The sequence below is a fragment of the Psammomys obesus genome, unplaced genomic scaffold, assembly GCF_907164565.1.
Source record: "Psammomys obesus unplaced genomic scaffold, mPsaObe1.curated_primary_1811, whole genome shotgun sequence".
NCBI classification, from domain to species: domain Eukaryota; kingdom Metazoa; phylum Chordata; class Mammalia; order Rodentia; family Muridae; genus Psammomys; species Psammomys obesus.
Genome location: NW_026585504.1, coordinates 58,889,263 through 58,914,512, shown reverse-complemented (window position 1 = coordinate 58,914,512; position 25,250 = coordinate 58,889,263). Strand labels below are relative to the sequence as shown.

The 25,250-nt window shown below is 38.0% G+C and overlaps 1 protein-coding gene across 6 annotated transcripts in view; it reads left to right on the top strand.

Moving 5' to 3' along the window:
- The window catches only part of Epb41l5 (erythrocyte membrane protein band 4.1 like 5), a 92,141-nt gene that overhangs the window by 20,938 nt on the left and 45,953 nt on the right, over nucleotides 1-25,250 (top strand). For all 6 annotated transcript variants that reach the window (XM_055601645.1, XM_055601637.1, XM_055601621.1 and 3 more), the window contains 13 exons: nucleotides 1,810-1,852; nucleotides 3,680-3,758; nucleotides 5,069-5,113; nucleotides 5,566-5,618; nucleotides 10,012-10,132; nucleotides 10,268-10,355; nucleotides 10,980-11,068; nucleotides 12,042-12,111; nucleotides 16,252-16,421; nucleotides 17,388-17,494; nucleotides 18,634-18,661; nucleotides 24,679-24,718; nucleotides 25,074-25,189. In XM_055601645.1, the coding sequence (XP_055457620.1) occupies nucleotides 1,810-1,852; nucleotides 3,680-3,758; nucleotides 5,069-5,113; nucleotides 5,566-5,618; nucleotides 10,012-10,132; nucleotides 10,268-10,355; nucleotides 10,980-11,068; nucleotides 12,042-12,111; nucleotides 16,252-16,421; nucleotides 17,388-17,494; nucleotides 18,634-18,661; nucleotides 24,679-24,718; nucleotides 25,074-25,189 (1,049 nt within the window). The remainder of the gene's footprint in view (nucleotides 1-1,809; nucleotides 1,853-3,679; nucleotides 3,759-5,068; nucleotides 5,114-5,565; nucleotides 5,619-10,011; nucleotides 10,133-10,267; nucleotides 10,356-10,979; nucleotides 11,069-12,041; nucleotides 12,112-16,251; nucleotides 16,422-17,387; nucleotides 17,495-18,633; nucleotides 18,662-24,678; nucleotides 24,719-25,073; nucleotides 25,190-25,250) is intronic.

The window sequence follows — 25,250 nt, the reverse complement described above, 5'->3', positions numbered from 1 at the left end:
CAGAGTTTCAGACAGCCAGGGCCACATAGCCCTGTGGCTTTAGACACATACACACACACCCGATGGCAGGATCTGTTTTATATCTTTAAGTATTTTCTTTCGCTTTTTAATTGCTATATTATGCTTTTGTCGTATTTAAATGTTTTGACCAGTCCATTATTGGATAGTTGTCTTGGATTTATCTAATGGAATTCCTTGTAGGGAAATCTGTTTCATTTATTTCTGAGTGAGACATGAGTTCTTAAGGCATTGGCTACTCTCCACTCATAAAGATTGCTGCCTAGGAGGAATGTGCTCATTTGTACTCAGTGTCATATATACAAGGGCTCCCTGAAACAATACCCAGGTTACCAGATAAAGCGTTTTGGGTTTGTTTGTGTGTGTGTGTGTTTTGTTTTGTTTTGTTTCTGCTTTTTGCTTTTTTCCCCTAACTATATTAAGAGTTAAAACTTGAGCAACATACAGGTCTGTCTTCTGAAAACAAACAATCTGGACACAAAAAGTATTTTTATTTCATGTTTAACATGTAATAGTATTAGGTCGTTGCAAGTCTGATTGGGTTTCTGAACCAGGGAACACTGCTTACTGTTTCAGGTAGAGGGGTTTGGGATTTGTACAACTAAGCGGTTTCCATGCTGAAAAATATTTAAAAGGGGCATGTCCAACAATTTATTAGATGAAAGATGGCTAAGTAGCCTACACGACTTGGAATCCAGAAGAAACAATTGTATAGACTGGGATGTGACTCGGCTGCCGAACTCTTGTCTGGGTTATTTGAGGTCTTGGGTTCAATTATTACCAGAAACTAGGCAGAAAACTTTGCACAGTTGCTGCCTGACATGTTTACAAAGTATCTTATTGGACAGTAGAAGGGCACTCTGCTGCCACTGAAAGAGCACTGTAAGTTTTGCTTCTGGATCTTAGGGAAGAAAGGAGAGAAGCCAGGCAAATAATTGGTAGGGAAAGCAGACAGAGCCCCCGTAACAATGCAGCCTTATTCACTCTTTTCTTAGCAGGATTGTTGAAACTGCATCTTTGGCTCTGTGGACTAGTTAACACAGAACCCTCCCTTCTTTTGGTGCTTGGGATTGAAAGCATGCTGACGTGAGCTCACCCATGTGTATTGTGGTTGAACCAGTGCAGCCTGTCGCTGAGAGGGGCTGATGGGTTTGTAAGGCAAGCTGAGCTGGGAATGCTTTGTCAGTGTGAGCATCTGGAACCATTTCAGGCTTTTGTGTTACAAGCATTTCCCAGTGAAGAGGCTATAGAAATTAAAAAGTTGTTACTGTTGAAAACAGAACTGTCAGGTGTAAACATTTTTATTTGTAAAATAGGAGAACAGTGACTGCTTCATTTGATAATTTCATAATTTGAGAAAAATCTCACTTTTTAAAACCTTTAGGCTCTTTGAGTGAGTAGTGAATAGCCACTGTTTTGCAATTTTTGGGTGATATTCTCTCCTCCTTGTTAAATTTTGCCAGTGAATCTTATAAAGGAATGGCCAGGCCTTGATACTTCTAATTTTCATCTGTTCGTGTATATATTTATAGAAATACTGGAAAGCTCTCTATAGCTGAGCTATATCTCCAGCCCTTTTCTCTCTCACATTCTTAAGAGAGCCATTTCTTTGGGAACTGGGGAAAATTAAGGTTATAGTTTAAGCTGTAAGAGCCACTCTTTCAAATTCCGTCCCCTTGCTTTTTCCTTTGTAAAATATTGCATTGTGGTTGTCAACAAAGCAGTAAGTCTTGTTAAACATGAAAGTTCTACCGTTTGCATAAGTACTCAACTTTATTTTTCTGTTTACAGCATTGGTTGGATGGTACAAAAAGCATCAAAAAGCAAGTAAAAAGTAAGTGTTGGGAAATCATTTGTGAAAATAGTCCAAATAAGACATATCAAAAACACTGATTTCTTAATAATAAGGACATTAAAAATCATGTTTCCTGTGAGTTTCCTTACCAACTGCTCTAGCATGATAGGTGAGTCTCAGTCAAGAGACTCAAGGTGTAGCCTAGGCTGGACTCATGCTCAAAAGCCTTCCGAGGACTCCTAAGTGCTGCTAGGATTTTTGATGTGTTCTACTGTGCCTGGCTAACACATCTACCTTCTAAACTTTGTTTTGTAATATACCAACTCAGTGCCTGGTTTATATAGGTTTAACATTAATCTAGACTCAAGAGTCTTATAATTTGAGTATATAGAAGAAATATTTGCAGCTTACAAATTGGATTGACTTCTTAAAATATTTGACTTTTAAGTAATTACTTGCGTTGAAGTTTTTCAGGGTGGGTGGGTTGGTTGGTTGGTTTTGGGGGGTTTTGTTGTTGTTGTTTTCCCCGAGACAGGTTATCTCCGTGTAGCCCTGCCTGTTCTGGCACTCTGTAGACCAGGCTAGCCTTGAACACAGATCCGCCTGTCTCTGCCTCTGAGTACTGGTATTAAAGGAGTGCACCACTACTGCCCAGCTGTGTTGAAGTTTCCTTGGCCTTTTGTTGTGGTTGGTTGGTTGATTTGGGGGATGCTACCTGACTCTAGAAAACATTTTTAGACCTTAATGCTGTAATAAGTTTCTCCCTTTGTCTTTCTGGGGATTCATGATACAGACTAGGCACAGTAGACTTTGTTAAGAAATACATGGTAAATTTGCTCTGTCTCCTGTTTCAGTAGTCACCTCACGTAGCCTGTGGTAAGCACCAGAGACATGTCATTCTTCTCTAAAGTTTTTTTTTTTTTTTTTTAAGTTTATTTATTTCAGGTATATGAGTGTTCTGCTTGCATGTATATGTATGGCCCATATGTATGCCTAGTGACCTGGAAGGTCAGGAAAGAGCATTGGATCTCCAGGAACTGGAGTTAAAGATTCCCACGTGGTACTGGGAATCAAAGCCAGCTTCTTTGCAAGAGCAGCAACTACTCTTAACCATTGAGCTGTCTCTAGTCCTTATCTATATATACTTCTTTTAAAAGAGGAGGAATGAAACGGTGCTGTAGTGCTCAGCAGTTAAGAGTACATAATGGTCTTGTAGAAGACCCACCTTGAATTCCTCACACCAGCATCCTCTTCACAGCTTCTTGTAACTTCAACTCAAGGGAATGCGAGCACAAGTAATTAACCGCACAAGCACACACACACAATTAAAAAATAACGTGTTAGAAATAATGACATGAGGTAATTCACATAAAATGGAGTATTATTAACTTGGCAGAACTTGGGAAAATACCAGTGTTTATTTGCCCACAGTCTGGCTTGTCAATCTAGGGTCATATTTCAGGACAGCTTAATTGCTGTCTTTATAAAATATTTTATATTAAAATATAAAATAATATAGCAGTTAGAATCCACTGGACTGAATTTGAAAGTGTGGGATGCTTGGCCTTGAGCAGTTACTCATGTTGGTGGTCCTTGGTGTTCTCTAGATGAACAGCTCAGCAGGTTTTCCAGGCTGTTTGATTGCACCACTAAGATTATGCATTTGACCCTGCACTGTTGTACTTAATATGTGACAGATGAATATAGTACTGCTGTGTCATGCTTGGTAAACTGTAAAACTCTTCTTGTTAAATCTCAGCCTATATTCTATTTTTAAGTAATGACACAATAGTCTGTCCTCTTCTTTTATACTGAAAATTATTAGTAAATCAATTAAATTAAAGCTCTTTTCTTTTTTAATGGCAGTTGGTTCACCCTATTGTCTTCATCTTCGGGTTAAGTTTTATTCCTCGGAACCAAATAATCTTCGTGAGGAGCTAACCCGGTAAGACCACTCACTATTAAGGATCGTGTCAGAGGCGCTGGGACTTCTAGAAGACCGCTTTTAGGGTTCCTCAAGCCCAGCAGTAAGGTCTCAGATAAGTTTTTATTCTAGAACAGGATGTTTAAGATGTCATATTCTAGCCAAGTAAAATAGCCTGTAATCCCAGCACTCGGAAACTAAGGCAGGAGGATTACTTTGAGTTCAAGGCTAGTTTGGACCCCAAAGTGAATTTCAGGCTAGCCCAATCTACAGTATGAGACTTTGTCTTAAAATATTAAAAATAACTGAAAGTATAAGATTCTTCACTTGTTGATTTTCATGTATCCAGTAGGGGTGACTAGTGACTCAGTTCATGGATTTTAAATAGAACTGATAATATCTTAATAAATTACAATCTTATGCTTATTGACATTCACCATAATCTGTTTTTTGCTACTGATTTCATGTAGGTTGGCTCAAGACTTCTTTACTTCTTAAAATGCCTTTGATTCATGACAGTTTTAGATCCTGAGTTGAGTAATTTGAATACAGCTTTAGGGTGTATCCATTCTTCATTTTACCCTTCCTCCTTATTGCATATGCATTGCTTTTTGGTGAGGAAGCAGGGTTGCTAATGAATTCAGTGTTCACTAAGTGAAGAAGCTGAGCTGATGGGTATCTTTGGAAGGAGTTCTCTGGCCGTGAGGTTGCTGCTGTTAGCCTTACACCCCTCATGTAGAAGGTCAAGTTGGATCACAGGGCTCATTTACACAACATGCTTCCGATACTTTCTCTGAAGGTTCCTCTGCTCTGTTCTACTCTCAGGCCTGTTCTTCTCTTAATCTTCAGGCATGCTTCCTTTCTTTCTCCTTTCAGTATCCCTTTTGTCTGTATTATTTTTCCCTTACACATTTTTTTTTTTTGCATTGAAATTCTTTATTCAAGAATGTTCTCTCAGACAGACAATGTTGGCACACACCTTTAATCCCAGCTGTCAAGAGGCAGAGGCAGATAGGTCTCAGAGTTTGAAGCTAGGCTAGTCTATAGAGCAAGTACCAAGACAGCTGGGGCTACATAGAGAGACCCTGTCTTGGAAAAAAAGAAAAAGGGGGGGGGGGAGAGTGTTCTCTCAGGGTGTGGTTGTGTGCACCTTTAATCCCAGCACTTTGGGGGCAGAGTCAAGAGGATCTCTGAGTTGCTAGGTATCCAGGGCTATATACTGAAATCCTTTCTCACAAAAAAGAAGAGTGTTCTTAAGCTAAAATGGTAAGATCTTTTTTTCTGTAGTGAATTGTTTTATTTAGTTAATTTGTGTGTTTTATTTTTCTTAGGTATTTATTTGTTCTTCAGTTAAAACAAGATATTCTCAGTGGGAAGTGAGTATTAAGTTATTTAGTACATAACTGCAAAATTCTTGGGTAACAGAAAAAATAATTTAAAAAATAGGTTCAGTGCAGGGCTGACGAGCTGATGGCTCAACAAGTACAGGACCTGAATTTGCATCACCAGCACCTGTGGGACCCAGGAGCAGTGGGAGCATCTGTGGCAACAGGGCTAGGGGCTCACTGGCAAGCACTGGAGCAAAACAGTGAACTCCAGGGTCAGTAAGAAATAGTGTGCAAAATAGTACGGTGGAGAGTAACTAAGGAAGATTCTGGATATGGCCCTTGGGCCTCCACATTCACACACACAGTCAAGTGTACTTGCACACAAATGAACACAAATAAGTTCAGAGTTGTATAAAATGCTCAGGCTGCAATATGTATGTTGTTGTTATTCATCTTAAAAGATGATGAATTGACTTAGTAAATTTGTATTTTGATCCCAGATTAGAGTGTCCCTTTGAAACAGCAGTTCAGTTGGCAGCTTATAATCTGCAAGGTAAGTGATTTTTGTGCTTGATTGTTAAAGCTGAAGCATAATTCTTTTGTGTGATGCATGTTTATGGAATTAAAAAAAAAAAATCAGATGACAGGCTAGAGAAGATTGGTTTCTTTATAAAACTGTACCAGTGTCCAACTCTTGACTTCTGCTTGATGTTAAAATGCCTCTTCAAAAAGTTATTGTCTTCATATCTTTTCCTCTCTTTCTTTGCTCTTTTTCTTTTTTAAAAAATTATTTTACTTTGCATGTATAGATATTTTGCCTGCAACTTTGTACACCATGTTTGTGCCTGGTGTCCCTGGAGAGCAGAAGAGGGCATTGATTCCCTGGAACTAGAGTTACAGACAGGTGTGAGCTGCCACTCAGGTGCAGAGAATTAAGCCCAGGTCCTGTGGGAGAGCATCATTGCTCTTAACTGATGAGCCTTCGCTCTTTTTGCCTCTGTAGTATTTTAGAACAGTTTGCAGCCTACCTGATAATTAAGTAAGTGTTAACATTCGACCCAAAACGGATTTCTTTTCCATAAAGAGAGTGCAGTTAGCATAAAAGTGAGTTATCATAGTTGTTGCATGGCTTGCTTTCTTAGGTCATCGTCTTAAAAATGAGTCAGTGAAGAATCAGAGCATGCTTAAACCACATCAAGCCAGTACATAATGAAGAGTCAGAGCATACTTAGACCAGATCAGGCCAGTACATATTTAAAAGTCCCTGCTGGGCACTTTGAAGTACTTTTTAGTAAATCAAAAACTTAAAATGTTTAAATTGCTTATTGCTACAATTAAGGATTTTCTCATAAAAGTTGACATTTTAAAGGAAAACTATGATTTGAGTCCTTGTTCATCCATTGAAAGGAAGCATTTTTCTGGAACTTATATACTGTGTGTGTGTGTGTGTGTGTGTGTGTGTGTGTGTGTGTGTGTGTGTGTGTGTATGTGTGTATGTGTGTGTGTGTTGTATATATACATATATGTATTATAACTAAAGTTATATTTAATGATGCTCAAGACTTTAGATTTTTGCCTTTCTACTGGTTGTACATATATCCCCATCATTCTAAGATCATAACTGTTTCTCACTGTGTAGATAATAAAACTACATTTGCATGTTTTATGGTAAACCTAATTTTCTGCTTATTTTTGATATTCATTATTAAAGCATATTTTCCTGGTGATGAGAATTTTTATCTATGTGATTTTTTTTTTCACTATTGTTATCTGTCTCCAGATTAAAACATGTTTTCTATCTGTGTAATGAGGGGGGAACATTAATTTGAAAATACTATCTGCATTCTGTTTGTACCCCATGACAGCCAAAGTATGTGCTTAAAAATAGGGTTTACATGGCACTGGTAGAAAGTAAGTGAGGCTCAGCATCTGCTTTGATTCCCTGCTGGGTAGAGTCTTTCAGAGGCCCTCTTTAATAGGCTCCTGTCCTGTTCCCTGTTTTTTCCCTCTTCCAATATCTGTCCTATTTGCCTTTCTGAGTGAGGGTTGATCGTCTTACCTGGGGTCCTCCTTCTTGCTTAGCTTCTTTAGGTGTACAGATTTTAGTATGAGTATCCTATGTTAATTATATGGCTAATATCCACTTATAAGTGAGTTTATACCATGTGTGTTTTTCTGCTTCTGGGATACCTCACTCAGGATGATCTTTTCTAGATCCCACCATTTGCCTGCAGATTTCATGATTTCCTTGTTTTTAATTGCTGAGTAGTATTCCATTGTGTAAATGTACCACAATTTCTATATCCATTCCTCAGCTGAAGAACATCTGGGTTGTTTCCAGGTTCTGGCTATTACGAATAAAGCTGCTATGAACATGGTTGAGCAAATGTCCTTGTTGTGTACTCGAGCATATTTTGGATGTATGCCTAGAAGTGGTATAGCTGGATCTTGAGATAGCATTATTCCCAATTATCTGAGAAAGCGCCAGATTGATTTCCAAAGTAGTTGTACAAGTTTACATTCCCACCAGCAATGGAGGAGGATTCCCTGTTCTCCACATCCTCTCCAGCATGTCCTGTCACTTGAGTTTTTGATCTTAGCCATTTTGATGGGTATAAGGTGAAATCTCAGGGTTGTTTTGATTTGCATTTCCCTGATGACTAAGGACATTGAACATTTCTTTAAGTGTGTCTCTGCCATTTGATATTCCTCTATAGAGAATTCTCTGTTTAGCTCTGTACCCCATTTTTTAATTGGATTACTTGATTTGTTGCTTTTTGACTTCTTTAGTTCTTTGTATAGTCTGGATATTAGCCCTCTGTCAGATATAGGGTTTTGAAGATCCTTTCCCAGTCTGTAGGCTGTTGTTTTGTTCTGATGACAGTATTTTTTGCATTTTCAGAAGCTTTTCAGTTTCATGAGTTCTCATTTATTGATTGTTGATCTAAGAGCCTGTGCTGTTGGTGTTCTGTTCAGTAAATTGTCTCCTGTGCCAATGAGTTCCCCACTTTTTCTTCTAATAGATTTAGTGTGTCTGGTTTTATGATGAGGTCTTTGATCCACTTGGACTTTATTTTGTACAGGGTGATAAATGTGAATCTATTTGTATTTTTCTACATGTAGACATCCAGTTAGACCAGCACCATTTGTTGAAGATACTGCCTTTTTTCCATTGTATGGTTTGGGCAGAGTGCAGGGAATCTTATGAAAGAAGGGAGATATAGAAAGACCTGGAGGGGACAGGAGCTCCACAAGAAAAGTAACAGAACCAAGAAATCTGGGCCACAGGGTCTTTTCTGAGACTGATACTCCAACCAAAGACCATGCATGGAGATAACCTAGAACCCCTGCACAGATGTAGCTCATGGCAACTCAGTATCTACGTGGGTTTCCCAGTAAGAGAAACAAGGACTGTCTCTGACATGAACTCAGTGCCTGGCTCTTTGATTACCTCCCCCTGGCACGGGGAGGGTTGGGGCGCAGCCTTACCAGGCCACAGTGGAAGACAATGCAGACAGTCCTGAATGAGACTTGATAGGCTAGGGTCAGATGGAAGGGGAGAGGACCTCCCCTCTCAGTGAACTTGGAGAGGGGGATGGGAGGAGATGAGGGAGGGAGGGTGAGGTTGGGAGGGAATGAGGGATGGGGCACAGCTGGGATACAAAGTGAATAAATTGTAATTAATATAAAAAATAAAAATTTAAATGAAAAAAAGACAGTGAGGGTTCTTGAAATATAGTATAAAGATACCAATACATGGTATCCATATAAAAATCTGGCAAACTGTTCTAGAATTTTAGAGCTGAGACAGGGAGATACAAGAACTTAATGGCCATCCAAAATTGTGACTCACCTGTATTTAAGGTTATAAGTCAGAAAGCAATAAAGGAGCCACCTGACATCCTGTTCTGGCCTCTTCATGAGCAGACATAGGTGTGTGCCCTCAACTCACCTCACACACAACACACTATGCCATGCCCCCCCCATACACACACACACACACAAATAGGATTTATGAAAATGTTTTGTGTATTTTAACACATTTGACTCACTAATGCTCAAAGCACGAGTCTAGAATAGAAACGCCAAATAGTGGTTACCATTATTATTATGGCAAAATAATTTCTCCATGTTTTTTCTCAATTATTTTATATTAATTTAGTATTAATTTAACATCACAGACAAGTAATCTTGTAATCTTCTAGTATGCTATTATTGTCTATCTTAGGTGTTTTTTTTTTTTAATAGAAAGCAAGTGATTGTCTTTTAAGAACTAAGGTCAAAGATTTTTTTTCTCTATGGAAACACAGAAATGTGTTTTCAAACGCTAAGCATTAATATGTGAATAAATTAGAAGAAAGGTCTAATTAAAAATACACCACCAACAACAAATGTGATTTATATTGTCTTAGTATTCTATTGCCATGACAAAGTACCATACCAAGGCAACTTATAAAAGAAAGCATTTAATTTGGCACTCAGAGTTAAAAAAGATTAGTCTCTGAGCATCATGGCAGGGAGCCTGGCGGTAGGTAGGCAAGCATGGCACTGGAGTAGAGCTGAGAGCTCACATCTGATCCACGAGTATGAGGCAGAGACAGGGCTTGCTGGGGATGGGATGGGAATTTTATACCTCAAAGCCTAGCCTCATTAACCTCTTCCTTCAACACAGACACCTCCTAATCTTTCCCAAACAGTTCCACCAACTTTGGACCAAGCATGTAAGATATATGAGCCTATGGGGCTATTCTCATTGAAACTACTGCATATGTGTAACAGACCAAATCCTAGATCTAAACTAGATTTATTAGGGGGGAATGGTCTAGGCATTGTGAATGGCTTAAAAAAGAATAAACATCTTAAATCTTTGTTTACAAAATGTGTTTTTTTTTTTATATTTTCTTAGTATTATTAACATGTCATAACTCTATTCACTTGTTTTGTAGCTGAACTTGGTGACTATGATCTTGCTGAACATAGTCCTGAACTTGTATCTGAGTTCAGGTTTGTGCCCATTCAGACTGAAGAGATGGAATTGGCTATTTTTGAGAAATGGAAGGAATACAGGTAGCTCATCATTTGATCACACTTTTTAAACATTACAACAGTTGTTATTTTATATTTATTTTCTTTTATTTCTATTGTTTGCTTTAAAAACTCTTTATGCTCATTATCTTATAATTACTATACTTAAATTTTCAGAGGTCAGACACCAGCACAAGCTGAAACCAATTATCTGAATAAAGCCAAATGGCTAGAAATGTATGGGGTTGATATGCATGTGGTCAAGGTAAGCCCTGTGTTGTGATAGTTGTTTTAAAAAAAAAAAATATTTCTGTGGCTAAGGAGATGGCTTAGCAGGTATGAGCATGTACTGTTCTTGTTGAAGTCCTGAGTTCAGTTATCAGCACCTGTGTTGAGCTGCATATAAATTCCTGTAACTCCAGCTCCAGGGAATCTGACACCCTCCTCTTCTGGACTCTGTAGGCACGTGTACTCAATGTGTATATACATATAATTTTAAAATAATAAAAATAAATCCTTTTTTAAAAATCCATTTCTTTGTGGTTTTTAAGGGAACTATGAATTTTATAATATGAGGGAATGCATAGAGTTTATAGAATACTTCTGAGTATTTGTGATGTGTAGTAGGGAAAAAGCAGTTGAAATTAGATATTGAAAGACTGGAATCAGATGCGCTTTTATATAACCAAAGCTTAATATTGACGAGACTTTGCTAAAACATAGTTCAGAAAACAAGGTTAACACTTTATAACTTGAAGAGGATTATTTGCTGAAAACATCTAGAATAAATATTAGCCTGTGTATAATATTTATTGTGAAAGAAGAACTAGTATGAAACCAGTTTCTTGTATACAAACACAGTGAATTTTACTTTTTCTCCTTAAATTAGGCTAGAGATGGCAATGACTATAGCTTGGGACTAACTCCAACAGGAGTCCTTGTTTTTGAAGGAGAAACCAAAATCGGCTTGTTTTTCTGGTGAGCAGTGTTAATGTTAGAGGTACTCTTGTCTTGTTTTTAATAAGTTAAAACATTTATATCAGTAATGAATAAAAGGGGTTGGAAATAGAATCATGAGAATTTTGGAAGTGAAAAGTTATTGTTTCCCATTCTTCTGTAACTTATCTGTAATCTCTCCCCAGACACAGACTCTAAGTACTGCAAGTCTGCATCCCATCGGTGTCAAAGTGTGTCAGTGCATGTCTTTGTATTCTTAGCTCCTGCTTGTGTACTTATGACATGTTCTTTACACAGTGAGCCCTCTGTGGTTCTATCATCCTAGTGTTTGCCATAGACTCAGAGAAAGGGAGGGAGATGGTAGTGCTATTCCTACTTTCAAGCTTGGCCCTTCCTGTGTCTTAATCGCAGTCTTCCATACTTAGAGATGTTGCACGGATTTCATAGCTGTAAAGCATAGAATTGGGAGATTGTTTACATTATTACATTTTTGTTAGAACTAATACAGAGTTTATGTATATGTTACATACTAGAGCTAAAGATGGCTCTGTAACATACCAAGACTGTTGGCTTTAAGCCTTTCCACCCAAACTCAGATTCACATTCAGGTGTTGCTGGTAGAAATAGAGTTGAAGATCATGACTTTGATACTTTGTTTTATGCCCTTCAAAAACACTTAATGGCTTTTGTTATATTTAATTCCTATGCTGTTTAATCCTGAAACATTTTTATGTAGGCTTGCAAAATGTATTGTGCCATATTAGGAGTGTGATATATTTCTTACTTTCTTCCTGTCTTTAATGTCTGGTACATGGGCTGATGGATTTGTCAGCTGGTTGCTTTTGAAGTGTGTGTCTGCCTCCCTGTAGAGACTTTGACAGGCAGTGCTAGCTGTCTCTACCTTCTTCCTAGTGTTGAGAGTTAGGATGAGGAACCATGCTTGGTAGAGAAAAGGATTTTTGCCCTAATCTGCCTGTTGATCTCATTGTTACAGGCCTAAGATAACCAGATTGGATTTTAAGAAGAATAAATTAACTCTAGTGGTTGTGGAAGATGATGATCAGGTAGGAACTGTACTGTATTACTTGTTTCACAGTAATTGTATGGTAACAAGGGGACTGGATCTCATTGTTCTGGAGAGCCATAGAACAAAACTTAGCATTGATTATCTGTAAATTCCTCATTCAGGCCATACCATCCTAAAAATGCACTTTAAACATAAAGCTATATAGATGTTTATCATTTATTGTCTCATTGTTGATCATGTATCTGTCGTGTACAAAGGTTCCATTTAGGTGGCTCTAGGCCTCCTTTCTCACAGGTGGGTCTCTGAGCTCTAGGCCAGCCTGGTCTACACAGTTCCAGGCCAGCTAATGCTGGCCAGTGCGACCCTGGCTCAAAGAAACAAATAAAAAAGATCTATCTGGTGGTATTCTTTACAATAAAATGTGATTTGTTTTGTTTTTGTTTTTGGGTTTTTTTTTTTATTTTGTAAATTTTCTTCTATAATTTCAGTATACTGTCATTTCAAAATTATTTTATGTATTTTTCTTAGCTTTTATCATATTCAGGCATTATTTCATGTTCCCATTCAGCTTATAATTGACTTTTTGGTTGTACTTCTGTAAGAAATGATAAATAACAGGCTAGAGTTAAGTTGTATCAATTTTCTAAAGTTTTGCAGATATTAGATTTTATAGAATCTTCGTGTTTTAACTTTGAATTTTTCTAATCGTTACAGATGAGGTAAGTAGCATATTGTATTGTTGTAGTAGTCTCCTTTTCCATGTAGTTGTTAAGGATATATGAGGACCTGGTTGAATATAATAAGTAGCCAAAAGAATAACACTATAGCTGAAGGTGAAGGCTCTTAGGCTTTACTTTTTTTTAAACATTAGACAGATCACTTTTGTAAGGACATCTCTGAGTGTTTTATATCAGTAAGGTAAATGAAATGACAGTTTATCATAACGTTGGCTAATGGGAAGCACTGCTATTCAGTTAGTACACGTTGATCTTTTTTTATTACAACTCAACATGTTCATTTATTAAAAACAATCTTTGTGGCTGATACAGTGTGATGCTTTTACTTCACTGAACGAATAAGAAACATTCATATTCTCAGGAGATTTTGAGTGTAGTGGGATGGTCCAGTGGAGAAGTTATTTTAATAATATTAGCATAGGAATACATGATATTGGCAAGTCTGCAAAGATAGCTAGACATGTGTGCTCATTATACATTTTCATGAACTAAAATGATACGTAACCAAGAAAAGTATAGAATCAACATGAAAGAACTTTATAATATAGTAGTTGAATGATTGTAGTAGTAGTTTTATATTCATATTTGGGTTTTTAAAATAAATTTTGTATTTGAGAATTTCGTATCTGCATACAGTGTGTTTCATCTACCCCACACTGCCTCCCTGCTAGTTCTCCCCTTTTCCCTTCCTCCATTTTTTTTTAATTTTTTGTTTGATAGTATTTTACACAGGTGTTCCAAGTTGTTTTTTTATTTTTTATATTAATTACAGTTTATTTACATTGTTTCCTCATTCCCTCCCAATCCCACCTTCCCTCCCTCATCTCCTCCTTGCCCCTCTCTAAGTCCACTGATAGGGGAGGTCCTCCTCCCCTTCCATCTGACATTAGCTTATTAGGTCTCTTCAGGACTGGCTGCAATGTCCTCCTCTGTGGCCTAGCTAGACTGTTCCTCCCATGGGGGTTGGGGCTCAAAGAGCTAGCCACAGAGTTCATGCCAGAGACAGTCCCTGTTCCCCTTACTAGGGAAACCCACTTAGCTACTGAGCTGCCAACTTCTGTTTTGTTTTTTTTTTTTCTTTTCCTGTTTTTAATGGTCTTTTAGATTTGTATTTTGCTTGGTTCCTAGAAGTTTACAGAGGTACGTTTTTATCTTAGTGAAGTTTGATCTTTAAGATTTCTTTTTCTTACTTGCTCACAAGCCTAATGACCTGAGTTTGATCCTTGGGACATACATGATAGAAAACAAAAACCAACTCAGGTTGATCTCTGACCTCCATGTATGTTTCAGAACTCTATTGAGATTTTTAGGCTACTTTTTAAACTGGGTTCCTTGTTTTTTACTCTTTTTTGAGTTCGTTATATATTCTGGGTACTAGTTTCAGGTATATAGTGGAAAAGGTCATCTCCCACTTTTTGAGCTTCATCTTCACAATTGGTTATTTTCTTTGATATAGAGAAGCTTTTTAGTTTTAACTTGGCAGTTGTTGGCTTAACTTACTCAGCAATGGGATCTGGTTCAAAATACTTTCCTACACCTGTATCTTGTAGGTCACTGTCAATGCTTTCTTCTAGTATTCTTGAACTCCCCATTTGCCTCGGTCTTCTGAATGCTGGCATTATAAGCATATGCCACCATACTCAGCTATAGCTAAAAGAGCTTTTTTAAGAATTACTTTACTTTATGTGTATGGGTATTTTGTCTGAATATATGTCCATGTACCACATGCAATCCTGGTGCCTGTGGAAACCAGAAGGGACCTGGGGGTCAGGAGGTCAGGTCTCCTGGAAGTGAAGTTGTGCTGTTACTGAACCACCATACCGGTGCTGGGAAGTAAACGCAGGTCATCTGGAAAAGCTGTCAGTGCCCTTAGCTAACGAGCCATCTCAGTGGCCTCAAGGGGCAGGTCCTGACTGTGGAAATAGTTGTTTGTATAAGAAAGATGTTTTCTAGTTACTGTTTTATTGCTGTGAAGAGATAGGAGCATGGCAGTTGTTATAAAGGAAAGCATTTCATTGGAGCTGGCTTACAGTTTCAGAAGTTTAGTCCACTATCATCACGGTGGGAGACATGGCTGTATGCAGGCTACATAGTGCTGGAAAGGTAGCTGAGAGATCTACATCCTGATCCTTAGGCAGCAGGAGACTGTCACCCTGGTCAGATTTAAACTGATAAGACCTTAAAGCCTGCCCCACAGTGACACACACCCTCCAACAAGCCCATACCTACTCGAGCAAAAACACAGCTCCTAATAGTGCCACTCCCTGTGGGTCAAGCATATACATGAGTGTGTGGAGGCCATTCTTATTCACACCACCACAGATGTGAACAGCCCTTTACAAAAAAGAATATATAATCATGTATTTAGGAATATGTGGTCATAATTTAATGATAACCCTTGTTTTTTGTCTCATTGTGGGTTTTTTTTGTTTTGTTTTGACTTTTGGGGTTTTAGTTTTGAGACAAGGTCTCACACTGTAGTCTTGGATGCCTCGGAACTCAATAAGTATCTCAGGCCGGCCTCTTGTGGGGATCTTTCTCCCTATCTTCTGGGTGCTGGGTGCTGTATTCATGGAACTCAACACCTGGCCTTTATCATGTACTAAAAAGCATATACTTTTTGGTTTTTAGTTTTTGGTGATAGGGTTTCTCTTTGACAGCTCTGGCTGTCCTGGAACTCAGTCTGTAGACCAGGCTGGCCTCTTACATAGAATTCTACCTGCTTCTGCCTCCCAAGTCCTGGGACTAAAAGCATGCACACTGGTGACTTAGCACATGTTTTTGTTTGTTTGTTTGTTTGTTTGTTTGTTTGTTTTGGCTTCTGGGCTTTTCATATGTGTTATATGTACTTGTCCATATGGAATTGCATATAGGTGCCCATCTGTACATGTTCATGGGGGCCAGATAGTGGGTGTCGATTGCTCCCCGCCCTGACCTTTTGCAACAGAGTCTCTCCTGAACCTGGAGCTCACATATTTGACAAGACAAGGTGGCCAGCATCATACTCACCCATCCCCCAAAAACTTTCAGAGAAAAAAGTTTGTTATTTTTTAAGGTTTATTTTATTTTTAATCATGGGGGGGGCTTTTAGTGAAGATGACCTTAGAGACCCTCAGATGTAGAGCTGTAGTTACAGGCTATTATGAGCTGTCTGGCATGGGTGCTGGGAACCAAACATGTGTCCTCAAAGAGTGGTGCCTACATTTAACCCTCTGAGCCAATCCTCCAACATCTTTATTACTTACTTTTCTGGCCAGCTGGACTGGCATTTACTTTGTATGACGTACTGTCCTTGACCTGGTGGCATTCTAGTTTCTGGGATTATAGGCATGCACCAACCACATGCTTGGCTGCCTTTTGTCACTGGTATGGATGTATTTGTATTGCAGCAGCAGAAGACATTGCTGTTTGACTTACAAACATCGCTTTGTCTTTTTCAGGGCAAAGAACAAGAGCATACCTTTGTCTTTAGGCTGGATCATCCTAAAGCCTGCAAACACTTGTGGAAATGTGCTGTGGAGCACCATGCCTTCTTCCGCCTCCGAGGACCTGTCCAAAAGAGTTCTCATCGATCAGGATTCATTCGACTAGGATCACGATTTAGATATAGGTTAATTTCTCTAAGTTTTGACATCATTCACTCTTGCAAACAGGCCAGAAAAGTTAGTCAAACTGATTTTACTGAGCAGATACCAAGCAGAAATAAAATATGTTGCCAAAGATATCCATTGGCCAAAATTTTTAAAGAAGTAATGTATATGGGGAATCAGCTATATTATTGCTATTTATAACACATTTATATATTCTAATCAAGCCGCAATTTAAATGTGTGTAACAAGGTAGAGTCTCCATCTAACAAGTTGCACTCATACAGAAAATGTATGAGGTTGTAGTACGAATAGTACTATGACTCTCTGGAAACCTGAAGACTGGGTGCTTTTACTAGCATGAGTTTGAAATACTCAGTTCATGTTACATTTGAGTAGCTGGTCAGTTTGAATCTTCAGCATACCATTGGAATCAGATGGAGAAGAGATGGTAATGCCAGTAAAGCAGCGAGTCAGCCTTAGAGAAGTCTTAAGATGGTGTCTCTTCTACCCTCATCAGAAATGCTGAAGGGTTTTCTTAGCTTAAGACCAAAGAAGTACAATAGTAGTTTTTAAAGTATTTCTAGAAATTTTTGTGGAAGTAATCACAGAAAAAGTAACTGTAGTTGGGGCTGAAGACATTGGTAGAGTTCCTGCCAGGCATGTATAAGGCCTGAAACTGAATCCGCAGGACCACAAAAGAACTAGAGATCTTATTTTGAATTACACGTTTTGCATTGATTCATGTGGATAGAAAAGGAAAGGGTGCTTCCCTGATAGCATGGGCACTTTCTGCTGGTTTAATATGTCTATATATGTGCTTAGGAGAAATCCTATATTTTTAATGTACGTATTTTACCTAAGCCTAGAGAATAAATAAAAAATTTGGATGAAGAGGAAAAAAACTGCAGGATAATCTGAATGCAGACATCTTACTCCTGTTGGTTGCCTCACATTGTCTTACTGTTGACTTGCCTGATTTATTTTAGTGGAAAAACAGAGTATCAGACCACAAAAACTAATAAAGCAAGAAGATCGACTTCCTTTGAAAGGAGGCCCAGCAAGCGGTACTCCCGACGGACCCTACAGATGAAAGGTGATGTGCCGTTCTGCTCCAGTGGCTTGTCCTTCCTTTTCCTTCATGTCCTGGTACTTCCTGTGTGCTGGAGAGGAAGCTGTCTGACTTGTCAAGTCTATTTTAGTTGACTAAATCTATCCTTGTATGAGTTTTATAACTACATTATATTGGCCCCTGAGAATGAACTTAATAGTAACCTCAGTCCACATGGCATTCTGGTCGGTGTTTTTGTTCACACTTAGTTTTTTGTGTGTATACACTGGAGCAGTATTTTCTCTCTTGTCTTTCAAATCCCATGATGAAATGCCTCTTCAACCCATTGAATATTTTTAATATCATGTAATGAATACATCTTAAACAATTTTTTTATTTGTGTATATATGTGCTTGCATGCTCAAGGGTTCATGCATATGCATATGTGTGATGTTTTATGCACCCTGTGAAGGCCAGTGCCCTGACCTGGAGTTAGAGGCTGCTGCCTGGTTTGGGTACAGAGACTTGAACTAGGTCCTCTGAAAGAGCAGCAAGTACTCTTAAACACTGAGCCACCTCTCTAGCCCCAAAGAACTTTTCAGTAAAAATGTTTCCATGTTAGGCTGGTGAGATGGCTTAGTGGATAAAGGCACTGTGCTGCCAAGTTTGATGACCTAAGTCAATCCCTGGGACCTACAAAGTGAAAGAAAACAGACTTCACAAATTATCCGTGCGCTTGTGCACACACATACACACATTTTTAAATAAAATAAATCTTTAAAAATTGGGTAGGGGGCTGAGGAGATGGCTCAGCAGTTCAGAGAGCATACTTCTCTTGCAGAAGACCTGAATTTGTTTCCAGCACCCACATCAAGAACTGGCAGGTGCCTATAACTCCAGCTCCAAGGAATCGGATGCTTTCTTCTGAGCTCCAGGAGCACCCACACTCATGTGCACATACCCACACATGCACTCAGGCCCACATAAAAATAAAATCATAAGAGAATAGGTGCTGTTCAGCATCACTGATTGCTGTTGTTGGCCTTACTGGTCTGACCTGCAGCAAAGCGTGTGTTTGGGAAGTATGTTTTTACAGAGCAGCTAGTCTAGGTTTTTCTTTGAATAATGCAGCAATTTGTCATTCAGGGTGGACTAATAAGATGTTATCTTTTCTCTTCTGTCAGCAAGCACAACAAAACCTGAAGATCTTGGGTAAGTCATGCCTTGCAACGTAAGAACTGAGATGATTTATATAGTTGTGCAGTTTATATAGCTATAGTCATTACTTAAACAGATATTTGTTGAAGACCTTGCCAGATGTCAAGTTTTTCACAGGCATTGGGAGGATAGTAGGGAACAAAGAAACACCAGACAGAATTGACAAATGAAGCTGCTTGCGGAAGTAGAATAGGGTAGGAATCAGTGTGCTACTCAGACTGAGACTGTCAGAGGAAAGAGGTGGGTCTGTAGGCGAGCAGTTTTCCGGGCTCTATCACCCTCAGTTGTATATGATTTACACTTTTATGTTACTAGATTTGGCTTGCTAATATTTATTGATCTGTCTGTCTATATTCATCAGAGGTATTGCTCTATGCTTTCCTTAGACTATTTTTATCCAGTTTTGGTATGAGGACAATTCATAACTTCACAGAATAAGTTGGTAAATAGTCCCTCCTTGTTTTTGTATTTTAAGAAGAGTTTATAAGGGCTTGATATGAATTCTTTCTTAACAGATGGCATCTATTAAAGCCATCTAACCTGGCTTATCTCTAGTTAGCTATTAAAATTCTTAATTCAGTCACCTGTTGTACAGGTATTTAGATTTTCCCCATAATCAGTCAGGTATAGTTTTGTTTTTGTTTTTGTTTTTTGTTTTGTTTGTTGTGTTTTTTTTAAGCCATCTTAATTCCTGAGAGTGTGGATTATATTTTCCCAGTGTTGTTTCTGAAAACAGTAGTACTAGTGCTGAACCTGAGCCCTTCCTAACTTAAACTGTTTTGTTGTTTCCTGTTTGCTTTAGAGACAGCCTAATTTTGCAGCCCTGGCTGGCCTAGAATTTACAGCTTACCCACCAGGCTCAGCCTGTTTCATAGTCGTTTGAAACTTTTTTTCCCCCTGAGACAGGGTTTCTCTATGTAGCCTTGGCTGTCCTGGACTCACTTTATAGACCAGGCTAGCCTCCAACTCACAAAGATCCGCCTACCTCTACCTCCCAGGGTGCTGGGATTGCAGACATGTATCAAACAAAATCTTAAAACAGCCCACACTAGCCTTGAGCTTGTGGTTTTTTTCACCTAGCTAAGCGCTGGGCATTGGAGGGATACACCGCCACACCCAACTTGCTTGTTCTTTTTATGTTACCTTAGGTCAGTTGAGAACTTCGTTGATTTTTTTTTTTTATGTTTTCTAGAAAGGGTCTCATAAGGCTCAGACTGATCTCAAACTTGCTGTGTACCCTAAACTGAATTTGGACCCCATCCTGGTGCTTCAGCCTTTCTACTGCTAGGATCCCAGACCTGAGCTAACCACACCTTACATAAGGGCTTTATATATATATATATATATATTTAAGCAGTGGCATGATGTGGAACAATTAAGGTTTTTTGGGTTTTTTTCTAGACAGGGTTTCTCCATGTAGCCTTGGCTGTTCTGGACTCACTTTGTAGATCAGGCTGGCCTTGAACTCACAGAGATCCATGTGCCTCTGCCTGCTTCGTGCTGGAATTACAGGTGTGCACCACCATGGCCAGCAGGTCTTTATTTTTTGGAAATCAAAGTTCCAGCTGTAAAGTTCCCCTTGAGCACTATTTAGTTACATTCTGTAAATCTTGGTATGTTTTGTTTGCATTTTTTTGGTTCATCCTACATTATTTTCTGATCCATGATTTCTCTTTAGAACTTTTCGTTGCTTAGGAATAAATTGCTTATTTTCCCCATATATGTGAATATTTTAAATTTTCTAGTTTTTCTTCATCATGATTAAATAGTATATTGTATATTATTTCAGTCCTTTTAAATGTATTAAGACTTAATTCTAGTAGCTTTATTAATTTCCGCAGTATGCATTATAGTGTTTTCTAAAAACAATTATGTATCATTGTCTCCCAGATGATTATTAACAGTCAGCTTCAGAGCTGGGTGTGATGGCACATAAGCCTTTAATCCAGCACTTAGGTGGCAGAGGCAGGTGGATCTGGATCTCTGTGAGTCTGAGGCCAGCCTGGTCCATATAGCAAGACCTTGTCTCAAAAAGGGTAGTAGTAATAATAATAGTAAATAACAATAATCAAATCCAGACCAGACCTGCAGACAAGACCTTTGTGTGGGATATAGGTAGCTGAGTGTGTCTCTCTATCTGAATTAGAACTTCTTCAAAAGAGGTTTGTTATTTTCAGATATTGTTTTTTCAACTTTACCTTAAAAGAAATTTTATTACATTTATTTACTTATTTGTTTGTTTAGTGTGCTTGAATTTGTATTAGTTGTGTTTAGTGTGCATGTACCATGGTACTCCTGTGGAGATGATAACAGCTTGTTAGAGCTGCACCATGTTGCCTCTAGGATTGAACTCCTGCTGAGCTAGCTTCCAGCTTCTGAATTTTCCTCTTCAGTTTTGTTCACTTGAGCTAGGTAGAGCTAGGTTGTGATTAGTGATCCATTACAGAAACACTGCTGTTGGGAACAAGGACTCTTGAAGCTATTAAAACTAAAATGAGTGTGAAGTCAGGAGGAAGTAAGGGTTTTTGCTATAAAACTTTAGATTAGAAAGTAAATTTTTGTGCCTTTCTAGGCTCTCTGCTTTTTATTTCTTTTTATCCTTAACTATTTAGAAGCTGTGCTTATAAGGAAATTGGGACGGAATGTTAGTGCTCCGTGCTTTTTAATGGTGTTTATTTAGTAGAACATGTCTTGCTTTCCTGAAACAGACTGGGACATGATATTTGACCTTTAAGATATGCCATGAGAGTAGTAGAAGTAGAGAGAAAATATTTAAGCAGTGGTATGATGTGGAACAGTTAAGGTTTTTATTTGCAAAGTAAAAAATCCTTCTCTAATATATTATAAAATACATTTTTTAATCAGAGCATAGTGAGAATAAACATGGTCTCTTTGCTAGAACTGAAGTTAAATTTCACTTCAGTGGGTAAATGTTATTATGTCTTCATTTATGATGCTTTTGACTCTAGAAGAGCATAGAAACAGGCTACTTAAGAAATGATGGCCCTTCGGAGGGAGGAAAGGGAAGGGAGAAAAGATACAATTATAATCTCAAAAGCTAAAAAAGAAAGTTGTCCTCCAAGGATACAGTCACATGTATTTATTCACACATACATGCACATACACGTGAATCTTTAAATACACATACATACATACATACATACATACATACATACATACATACATGCTTTCAGAAGTCAAGTAATGAGAGACCACGATTCCTCCTGAAGTAATTTCACATAGTGCTCTGGAAAACCTGAGCTTGGAATGGCATCCATGCCCTTCACTCTTGCCCTTGCTACTCTGTTTGCATGAATGCTCCAGTGGACCATAAGGAACAGAGCCTTTTTTAACTGGATATAAAATATTTCTTGACCTTGTCCTCTGCTGTTTTATAAAATGTACAAGTTTGAATAGCAGGTCTGTATATTGCTGGTGTCTGTCTTTTTCTGGTAATATTTTCTCTTGTGAGCTTGGACTAAAAGTATAGTAAGAAAAGGTAGTGTTTAAAGGATGGTGATGGTTTTGGTTACTAGTACAGTTTTCTCCTACTTGAGCTTCCTTCTCACTGAGTGAGGCTGTAGGCATATATCTTTGTGCCTGGGTTAGAGGCAGCCTTGACACAGGAAAGGGAAGGAGATTAAGCAGGAGCTGTCTATGTGCCAGACGTCAGTTACTGCATGTGGTACTATTGTACAGAGGCTCTTCTCTAATATGCCCTGAATATACAGAAACTAAGTTTATTATCAAGTGCCTTAAATTAACTTCAGTTGTCTCTTCTTTAATAGTTCCTTGTTTTTGTCCTTCTGGAACTAAGCCTCAAACCCAGATCATCCTGAATGCTAGACAAGCCTTCTGCCAGTGAGCTACATCCCAAACCCCACTTTTTAACTATTAAGAAAGTGTGACAAAAGTAGTGTTTTCTGTATTTCATATTATTCAAATCATATTATTCAAATCATATTATTCAAATAAGAGATGTTTTTCTCAAGTTTGAATTCACTTTTTTTCAGGGATGGGGGTTTACTACTGAAGTTATTCCCAGCTAAAAGAAATATTTCAAAGTAACAAATGAACCATAGACTTACTGTGGCTAGCTTCTGCTTCAACAGGCTTAGTGATATTTTATGTGCTTACTAGGTCATCACTTTCACCAGGAGTCTGGGAAGGGCAACCATAACTCTTTAGGTAAAAAGGGAAGAGGGAGGTAGAAATCAAATGTGGATGTCCTGGAAGTCGCCCAGCACCCTTCATTGTCAGGAGGGAATAGCAATTGAGATCACTGGTGAAGAATGCTGGCTGCTTTTCCAGAGGACCTACATTTGATTCATCACTCTCACATTGGGCAGCTCACAACTACCTGTAACTCCAGTTCCAAGGGATGCAAGCCTTCTGGCCTCTTCAGGCACCCACCTATGTGGGTACACAAATGCACACACACATTATAAACAAAAATGGAATGAGTCTTTTAAAAATGGGGGTGACGAGGTGAGTCACTGGATGAACTGCTGCAGAGTCTAATGTTCTCAGTTCAATCCTCAGGGCTCACATGCTGGAAAGAACCTCTCGCCAGATAGCTCGACCCACAAAGTAAATGTTTAAAAGAGAAGACCAAAACCTTTTAAAATTCCTAACATTTTGAGTAAGAGATGTTTTACAAAGGTGTAATGTTTTTGATGAAGCTGAAGTCCCATTGCCCTATTACTTGTACTAATTAGAATAATTCTGCACAAATTACATAAAACTGAGTATTTTTAATAAAAGTTATAAGTAAAAATAGTTATTAATTTAAAAAAAAATAACCAATAACAAGTCAGAGATAGGGTGGAAAGGTCAGTTAAGTCAGTGGTTTTCTGCCTGAAAGTTTTTACCCCTTTGGGGAATCAAACAACTCTTTCTCAGGGGTCACATATCAGATATTTATATAACAATCCTAACAGTAACAAAATTGCAGCTATGAATTAAATTGAATTTAATATATATGAAATGAAATAAATTTGTGGTTGGGTCAGCAGCATTTGGAAGGTTGAGAACCACTGTTTTAGGTTATGGACATTTTTAAACTCCTCATGGACATCTGGAAGAAAGAAGTTTGAAGGTTCCAAATATGAATGATCCTGAGATGGAAGTGCTTAGTACCCTCTTTGGCTCAATGAGAGCATGTAGTGGGAGATTACTGGATATGAGGCACGGTTAAAATGTGTGTGTACAGAAAATACAAATAGCAGTAGAAAAGCAAGTGTGGGATTGAGGAACCACAAAAACAGTTTCACTGCAACAGTGTTAAGATTGTTGGTGGTGCTTTGAATAGCATGTGTATAATCTTAGGAAGTGAAGCCACTTCCTAAGTGGTACCACACATCTTTAGTCTCAGCACTCTAGAGGCAATGGCAAGCAGATCTGAGTTTGGGGTCAGAGTAGTTAGGTGGCAAGTTCCATGTCAGCTAGTACCATATGATGATAACTGTCTCAAAAAAAAAAAAAGAAGAAGAGAAGAAAGTAATAACCTGGAATTATGTGCTTTATTTTAGTAGTAATAAAAAAAGAATTATAATTATACAAAATTAAAAGTGAATGTAAAATTGCCAGTAGACTTTATATGTGTATATATATGTCAGACTTACCAAAGGACTATGCAGTTGTGCTCTTGGATTTTATTTTCTTAATGATACAGTGATTCAGCTTCAGAGTATGAATTGGTACCTTAGAGAGATCTAAGATATTTTATACAGGTGGTGAACTCATAAACACAAGATGTTACTAATATTGGTTCCATGAAAATATTTTAAACTATGCTATAAAATAGACTTTTAATATGCAAGTTAGCCATGTAATTTCAAATTTTGAACCTATTTTACATTCATTTGAGGAAACATTTTGTAATCACATTTATTCTGATTTGAGTCTATATTCATGTTTGTTAGCATTTTTTGTATTTTTATTAACATTTCTCCCTTTACTCCAAACCCTTGAGTGTAGGTTTTTTAATTGATTTTTTTTCTTCTTTACAGTGTTCATAATGCTTCAACCCAGAATAATGACTCCCAGCAGGTAAGACAGTAGTTTCTAAAGTACTAGAACACAGTTAATTATAGTGACTGTCTGAATTAATTGGATTTTTGTAGTGTGTGATCTTTTACAAGTTTTGTATATTTTTTTACCTCTATCACTTCTTCTGTTTTACTAAGATACTATAAGAAGAGTAAATGACTAATGAAATATTTTCTGTCCCTATAAGTCTGGGACATCAGCAAGTTGTGAATGTTCACTTATTATTTAAAATTAGTGTATAAAATTCAGACATTTGATTATATACTGTATAGATGGCACTCCATTTTAATATTGTTTGTTGATGTTGGTATTTCTCTTTGTTAGTATTTGACCTTACTTATAATTTTACCCAAAGGCTTGGGGAATGAGGTCTCCTGTGCCTGTGGCTTCTTCCTCATCCTCTGGTCCTGTGCTGGTAGAGATAGAGAATCTTCCACAGAACTCTGCAGCAGACCAACACGACAGGAAATGGTTTGTTAACTTCTTGAAGCAAATACTGCTTTCATAATTGTATTCTAAAATTTAAGCTATA